General features: G+C 72.0%; 1 protein-coding gene across 1 annotated transcript in view; it reads left to right on the top strand.

Moving 5' to 3' along the window:
• Positions 1 to 11: 11 nt before the first annotated feature.
• Positions 12 to 7,810, top strand: part of H696_02138 (hypothetical protein) — a gene marked incomplete at its 5' end in the record, with an annotated part of 9,867 nt that continues 2,068 nt past the window's right edge. Inside the window, 15 exons of the mRNA XM_009496034.1 lie at positions 12 to 341; positions 573 to 984; positions 1,134 to 1,215; positions 1,357 to 1,434; positions 1,628 to 1,845; positions 1,968 to 3,377; positions 3,547 to 3,819; positions 3,948 to 4,108; positions 4,342 to 4,432; positions 4,543 to 5,014; positions 5,240 to 5,951; positions 6,077 to 6,185; positions 6,361 to 6,479; positions 6,747 to 7,333; positions 7,522 to 7,757. Of these exons, the coding sequence (XP_009494309.1) occupies positions 12 to 341; positions 573 to 984; positions 1,134 to 1,215; positions 1,357 to 1,434; positions 1,628 to 1,845; positions 1,968 to 3,377; positions 3,547 to 3,819; positions 3,948 to 4,108; positions 4,342 to 4,432; positions 4,543 to 5,014; positions 5,240 to 5,951; positions 6,077 to 6,185; positions 6,361 to 6,479; positions 6,747 to 7,333; positions 7,522 to 7,757 (5,290 nt within the window). The remainder of the gene's footprint in view (positions 342 to 572; positions 985 to 1,133; positions 1,216 to 1,356; positions 1,435 to 1,627; positions 1,846 to 1,967; positions 3,378 to 3,546; positions 3,820 to 3,947; positions 4,109 to 4,341; positions 4,433 to 4,542; positions 5,015 to 5,239; positions 5,952 to 6,076; positions 6,186 to 6,360; positions 6,480 to 6,746; positions 7,334 to 7,521; positions 7,758 to 7,810) is intronic.

Genomic DNA, 7,810 nt, shown 5'->3' with positions numbered 1-7,810 from the left:
CCGTCCCGTCGATGGCCTCCATCCCGTTGAACTTCCCGTCCGGCGGAGGGGGCCCGGGCTCGGTGGCGGCCCCGGCCCCCCAGGCGCGCTCGGTGGCGGCCGGACCCCCGGCCGCGGCCGCGCAGGCGCACCCGACCGGCCGCGCGGCCCCGCCGACGCAGCACCCGCCACAGCATGCCGCCTCGGGGGTCGGGGCGTCGACGCCGGGGTCGCCAGCCGGCGCCAGCGCCCCCGCCAGCGCCGCTCGGCCGGACCAACGTATCTTCCACCTGCCGCATGGGTTTTCCCGGTTCTCGGCACACCTGCAAGCTGACGCGGCCTCGGTGGCCGCCTTCTCGCTGGTGCGCGTCGCCCGGCGGCCTGTCCGACCGGCCGGCCGGCCGGCCGCCCCCCATGTGCATCTGCTGCCACGATCTGTGCCCCCCACCGCGGCGCGAGCCTCACCGTTTGTCCGGCCCCTCCCCCGCCTCCCTCCCCTCTCGCCCCGTGCGCCGGGCCGCTTGGCATTTGCACGTCCCCTCGGCGCTCCTCCCCCCCCCCGCCCCCCCGCCCCGGGCGCCTGGGCCAAATAGGATCGCGTGCATGCGTTTGATTGGTTCCGCGCGCGCTTTGCCCTGGGCCCGGGCGCGGGGACCGGCGTGGGTCCCCGGCGGCCGCGGCTTTTCGACCTGCGCGATGGGTCCTTCGCCTGCCCGGCGGTCAAGCTCGGCCTGACCCTGCTCAACTTGGGGGTGGTGTGTTCCTTCACGTCGCCGGCCCCGGCGGCCGGGGCCGAGGATGGCGCCGGCCCCGCCCCGGCCACGCACCACATCGACCTGCTGATTTTTTGCGGCCGCACCGCCGACGGCCTGACCCTCGGGCCGCACCTGGACATCCGGACGCAGGATGAGCCCTCGGGCCCGGGCGACGCCGCCGAGCCGGCCTACCGTTTGGCGCTGGCCGCCGGCAACCGGGTGAGCCTCATCCTGCCGGCCTCGGTTCGACGTACGTGCAGCAGGCGCGCTTGCCCCTTTCCCTTGCCAGCTTCCGCCCCCGCCTTTGCCCCCGCCGCGGGGGGGGGGGGCCCTTTCCCGGCTCCGGTTCTGACGCCGGCTGGCTCCTCCTTCGCGTGTGCCGATCGCCGGTGCAACCAGTCGACAGTGGCACCATCAATCCCCTGCTGGACCTGGACCTGATGAACAGCCTGTCACACAGCCTGACCAACTTTGCCGACCGGTGCGTCGAGCCTCCCTGCCTGCCTGCCTGCCTGCCTGCCTGCCTGGCGGGGCCCGGCCTGCCGCGGCCCCTGCCCCCCTGCGCAGCTGACACTCCGACTGCACCCCCCCCCCCCACCGGCACATGCCACACCCCCTGCAGTCGGATATCCACCCTCATTGGCGGCGTGCGGCTGGGCGACTTCATTGCCTTCCCTCAGGACTCGCCTTCCTCCTCCAGGCACGTCTCACCGCCTGGCGTGGTACAGGCACCCGGCCTGCTTTTTGCCCCGGGCCGATCGCCCTTGCCTTTGCGCCTGTTTTTGTGCCAGTCTTCTCGCTTCCGCCCCCCCCCCCCCACTCACCTCCCGTCCCTCCCCCTGGGGCCCACACACACACACACACACACACACACACACACGCCAACACGACAGCCTCCTGTCGGCTGTTCGGCTGAGTGGCGACTGGTACGACCAGCCGGTCAGCCGCGTGGTGGTCCACTCGCCAGTGGTCAGCCTGGACTTGGTGCCGCTGGCGCGACTGGTCGGCTGCTCGGTCCCCCCGGGCACCGGGATGGCCGCCGCCGCGGCCGCCACCGCCCTGTCCTCCATGGACCCGGCGCACCCGATCAACCAGTGCCACAATTTGCCCGGTACGTTGGATGCCTTCCGGCGGGTCGCTGCCTTCCCTCCAATCGGGCCGTCGCTCTGACCGGGTTGCTGTTCGGTGCCTTCCTGTTGGGCCGCTGCCCCGCCGGCTGGGGCCGGGCGCCAGTCTTTGTCGCGCCGTCCGGCGCCCAGGCCACCGTGCTGCACGGGGTGGGGCCCCTGCCGGCGGCGGTGCTACGCGCATGGGCCTTCGTCTGCCCGGGGCTCTTTTCCCTGTGCCCGGGGAGCTGCCTGTCGGGGCTGAGCCGGGCCTCGCAGGCGTGGTCCCCGCCGGGGCTCATCTCGCAGATGCTCTCCTTCCTCCTGTGCGAGGCGGACTTGTCGGCCGTCTGCTGTGCCCAGTGCGCCCAGGGGGTGGTCATCCAGTACCACCATGCGGCCGATGCGGGCGGCGCGCCGGCCGGCGACCCCGGCGACCCGGGCCCCGGCCGGTCCTTCTCCGTGGTTCCCATTGCGGCGATTTACTGCCAGTCCAGCGTCACCCTCTCCCAGAGCATCAGCCCCTGCTCGGCTAGCTGGTTCACCGAGACCCCCGGAGCGGGTGCCGGGCCGGGGCCCGGGCCGGACCCGGCGGCAAGCCCCGCCCCCGGCCCGACGGCCACCCCGGCCGGGGGCGACCCCAAGCCCCGGGCCCCGGCCGCCGCCGCCGCCCCGCCAGACCCGGCCTACCCCTTCCGGCCGTTTGCCCCGTCGCTGGCGGACTACTCCTTCTACCAGAGCCAGCTCATCCACGAGGCATTCACCTTCAAGTCGGTGGATGCCCTGCAGTCGGCCCTGCGGCGATTGGCCCGGCTGCGGGTGGGGGACTTTGCTCGGGCTGGCGGGCCGCCGCCGCCGCCGGCGGCCGACTATCCCCCCCTGCGGTACCGACGCCGGCATGCGACTCGGCCAGAGCCGCGGCCCCTGCACAGCCTCATCCTGCAGGCGCAGCAGGACCCGGCCCTGCCCTGGCCCCTGGACCCGGCGCACCGGGGCTTCCATGATGATGATGACTTCGACCCGGCCGACGGCGCGGCCCGGGCCCTGCCCTCGTATGACGAGGCTCTGGCTCTCTTCCTCGGGGCCGACGCATTCGGGCGCATGGACACCGGTCGGTCGCCGGGCGCGTCGGAGGCCGGCCTCACCGAAGCCAGCCCGGCTCCGAGGTCGGCGGGTGACAGCCCGCCGGGCCCGGGCTCGGCTTTGTCGCCGCTGCCGCCGCCGTCGCTGCCGGCCCCGCCGCCGCCCCCCCCGCCAACACCACCACCGGCCCCGGGCAATCGCTTCTCCCTGGAGAGCTACTGGCGCTCCCGGTCGAGTCTGTTGGAGCGGTCGAACTCCGGGCCCCTGCGGGCCCGAGTGCGGCCGGCCACCAGCAAGGCCGACTCGCCGGCCATGACCACGGCGGCCATGGCCACGGCAGGTGCACTGGGGGCGACCTCCTTGCCCGGGGCCCCGGCCGCTGGCGGGGTGCCCACCGCGGCGCCCTATCAGCCGGAGTTTCTCTTTCCGGCCGAAACCCCGGACTATTTGCCTGGTACGCGCCCGTGCTGAATGCGAGAGACGGGGGGGGGGGGGGCCGGGTCGGGCGGGAGCGGTAGGCGAAAGCAAGGGGCCCTCCTTCTCCGCTCGGTTGTCGGTCAACCGGATGGGATTTGATCTGGCTCGCTGACCCTTCGGCCTTGTGTCCGGGCACCGGGACCCAGTCCGGACCCCGCGCGCGGAGAAGGCCCGCACGCGCATGGAGGCCGCCTGTGCCGGCGGCCGGCCCGGACTCTCCTTCTTCCCCTCGACCCTGGCCCCGTATAGCGTGTCCTCGCCAGGGCAGTCGCCGCCGAACTCGGGCTCGGCCCTGCTCAGTCCGGCGGCTTGCCCGCCGAGCGTCTCACCGCAGGCCGCTGCCCCGGGGGCTGGAGGACCTGCCCCCGGGGCCCTGGGGCCTACGCCTGAGGCGCCTGCCCCGGGTCTCGGCGGAGCCAGTGCGTCCCCAGTGCGCCGATGGCTGGCTGCTTTTGCCTGTCTCACCGGATTCCCCCGCCTTTTCGTCCCCCCCCCCCTCCCCCCCCTCCCCTCCACTCATGTGGTCCCCTCGGCCCGGCGTTTGCAGGCCCCTCCTGCCCGGGCGACGGCCATGGTGCCCCTTCGCCGGCGGCGCGTCGGCCATCGCCGCTACCGGGCGACGGGGCGCATCCCCAGCGCGAGCCGGCTGGCCGAGCCAAGTTCGGGAAGATCACCACGGCGCAGCTCTTCGCCGGCCCGGAATCCGCTGTGCGCACCGCCTGCCCTGCCTTCCTCCATGCATCTCATCTGACTGGGGTTCCTTCACATCCTGACAATGCTGCCTGTCCTCCTTTTCCCTCCTCTCTTCCCTCTTCTCTTCCCTCCTCTCTTCCCTCTTCTCTTCCCTCCTCTCTTCCCTCCTCTTTTCCCTCCTCTTTTCCCTCCTCTTTTCCTTCCTCCTCCTCCTTACCCCCCCTGATCGATGGTCCACGCACATGCAGCTTTGGCGCGGCTACAGCCTGACCGGGCTCCGCTCAGCCCGGCGCCCGGATGGTGCCCAGTCTACCTTTCCCTTCCCCCAGCACAAGCGCAGTACGTCCGCCGGTGCGCCCTGGCTGCCATCTCCGGCGGCGTGTCGACTGACTCCTCCCGCCTCCGCCGCACTTGCTCCCCGGCCGCCGGGCCGCCTCCCAAACACCCAGTCTTCACCTCGCCCGAAAGTCGGCCCGATGCCGTGCCGATTGTGTGCTCGCTGACGGAGCCGGACCACTCGGCGGTCCTGCTGCAGCGCCTGCGCTTGGCCCTGACGGCGGCCTTCCCCCTGCGGCACCCGGATTTCCTCGGCGGCATCACCCGCCCGGGGTACCTGACCCTGGAGCAGGACTGGCACTTCTTGGCGTCGCCCCTGGCCACGGTGGGCGGCCCGTTGGCGATGGCCGCCCTGGCGGGCATTTTCTCCGGCGGCCGGGCCCCCCAGGAGGCCGGGTCTCCCGCCGCGGGGGAGGACCGCCGGCTGGCCATCGGCCAGGCGCCGGTGATGCCGGTATTCTGGCCGGAGATCGAGTGTCGCGTGACGGCCACCATGGCCTCGTCCGATCTGCCCGGCACGTCGACCAAGCAGGCGGACAACCTCAGCTCGCTGAATGCCTTTTCCCGGGTGCAGCTGAGCTCGCGGTGCGTGCCCCAGGCCATGGTGGCGCCCGATCCGAGCGCGCGCGTGTCCTTGCCCCCACTCTCCTTCTCTCGCTCACACACACACACACACACGCACACACACCCTCTTTGTCCCCTCCGGGCTCTCGCCCCTCTCTCGTGCCTGTCCTGCATGGCCCATTGCCCCGATCCATGCCGGCCTCCCCTCCTCCCCCCGGGGGCGCATCCTTCACGCGCGGCTCTCAGGTCGCTGCCCTTCTGGGAGGAGCTGGGCCTGATGCCGATCCACTCGCACTCGGCCAAGCCGGCACGCATCATCCCGGCCCCGTCGGCCCACTCGCTCGGGGACTATCCCGGGTGCGCGTGCCAGTATCGCCAACTCCCGGACGGGTGTCCGCTGATGATCGGCCGGCGGCCGGTCGACTCGGCTCGCTTCAACTGGACCGCCCCGGCCTGCATCTCGCACCTGGCCTGCGGGGTGAACTCCAGCACGGCCGACACGCTGGGGCTGCCGGCGCCGGGGCTGGGGGCCGGGCCGGCGGGCTCGCATCCCAGCGGCAAGGGCCCGGCCGGGTCGTCCGGGCCCGGGGCGGCCCCTGGAGCCGGGCGCTTCCTGCCGCAACAGCGGGTTTTCCACTCGCCGCGGGTGGACTTGCGCTTTGCCTTCGTCGGGGGCGCCCTGGCCGGGGCCGCGCAGCCGGGGCCCCTGTCGGCGGCTCGGCAGCAGCAGCAGCAGCAGCACCTTCTCCAGCGCCAAGCCCCGGCTCCCTTTGTGCCGGTCCCGCTGGGGGTGGCTACGGCCGCTGGGCTGGGCCCTGCCGCCGGGGTTGCGGCCCCGGCAGCCGGAGAGGCCTCACCGCGGCCGGCCCCGGCCGGCGCCCGGCCCAGCCCCACCGGGCCGGCCCTCTCGTCGGCGCACATTGCCCGCGCATCGCACACCATGTCGACTGCCTACAGTGTGCGTCGTGCTGCTTTCCGCGAAGGGGATTTGGGGGGGGGGGGGATCTTTTCTTTCTTGCTTCCTTCCTCTCGTGTGAGATGTTGCCTGCCGGGTCCCCTGTTGGTGCTGACATGGAGTCACAGAATTTCGGCTTCGGCCGGCTGGCGCCGCACCCGGCCGATGCGGCAGCCGCCCTGGCCCAGGCATTTGCCTCCCTGCCGGACTTCACCCTGCCCGAGACCGACCAGACGGGTATGTGTGTGTGGTCGGGTCCGGCCCGCTGTTGTTTCTCCTTTTTTTTCTCATCCCCCCCCCCGCCTCTTTCTCCTGCCTTTGGCTGTGGCTTGCCCGACTCACTCCCGGCTTCTGCTGCTGCTGCTGCTGCTGCTGCTGCTGCTGCTCTTCCGCTGGGCCTTCCGCTGGCCAGGCGCCCCGCGCCGGGTGGACATGGCCCCTCCCACGGTGTTCCTCCTGTCGGTGTGCGAATCGTATGCGGTGACCATCGCCGGCAAGCGTCTTCCCGATGGGGGTTTGGTGGTGGTCATGGTGCGTCTTGTGTGCGGCTCCGCGTCTGGCGGCCGGACCGTGGTGTCGCATCGCCGCTTGCCTTTTGCCACCGCTGGGCCCTTCTCGCCGCTTACCCTCTTTCCCTTTGCTGGCCATGGGCACATGCGCCGATGCGCGCGCTCCCGCATGCATCCCCCTATGCGTGTGCGCACGCACGCACACATACACACACACGTATATGCATACGCAAACCCACGACCACACGGAAACACACGGAAACACACGGAAACACACGGAAACACCTAGCCCTTCCAGCCGAGCGTCATCATGGCTCTCGCCAGCAAGGATAGCCAGCTGGCCCGGCAGCTGTGCCAGCTGTTTTACTCGACGGCCAGCCGGTTTTTGCGTCCCTTCGACACGCTGCCCCTGTTCCGGTCTCTGCCGCGCTCGCCGCCCAGCCCCTTTTTGATTGTCGGCCACGCGTCACAAATCCCGGCGGCCAGTGCCCCGGGCCCGGCCTCCCTGCTGCGCAAGGCGACCCCGGGGAAGCGGGGCCCAGCTCGCCGGGCCAGCCCGGCGGACTCCGGCCGTGCAGGCCCCCCGCCCGCCCGGCCCCCCTGCCGGCAGCAGGTCTTCCCCTACGGGCTGCCCGGCGTGGCGGGCCCAGGCTCTGGAGCCGGGTGCGGCTGTGCCCTGGGCCCAGCCCTGCCGGTGCCCCCGGCGCCCAAATCCCGGCGCACCACCCCCGACCCGCCGCCCTCGAGCCCCCCATCGCCACCCCAGCCGGACCGCTGGTATCAGGACCAATTCAATGCCCAGCTCACGTCGGCCCCCTCCTCGCTGTCGGTCACCCAGCGAGAGTATGTCCTTGTGGTGACGTACTCCCTGTACTCGTGCGTGTTGTTCCCTCTCGCACCAGCCCTTGCCTCCGCCCCCCTCCGGGGGTCCTTGCCTCCGTGGCAGTGGGTGCGGGGAGAGGGGGCCAAGGAGAGCCCGCGCCCCTCTTCCGGGCCCTTTTCTTACACACAGACACACACACACACACACACACACACACGCTCACCGGCACCACGGGGGACAGAAATTTCGTCTTCATCTCCTGGTCCGACGACCGGCTGTCCATTCGCGGCTCGGTGCGCCTGCCGCTGCTGGCGCATGACTCCTGCGGCCCGGTCATCGTCCGGCTGGTTTGGGCCTTCGTCAGCGGCCTGCTGAAGGACCGCTCATCCAAGCAGCAAACCCACAGCGGCAGCACACACGACTTCTGGCGCGTGGTCATCTTCTCGGAGGCCGGCTTCCCGCCGGAACACTTGCCGGGTATGCGCCGATTGGCAGGAACCCGCATGCGCACGCCTGCGGGCTGCTGTCCC

Source organism: Fonticula alba, assembly GCF_000388065.1.
Source record: "Fonticula alba strain ATCC 38817 unplaced genomic scaffold supercont2.3, whole genome shotgun sequence".
NCBI lineage: Eukaryota > Rotosphaerida > Fonticulaceae > Fonticula > Fonticula alba.
Note: the sequence above shows the minus strand (reverse complement) of the source record. Positions and strands in the feature narration are given on the sequence as shown.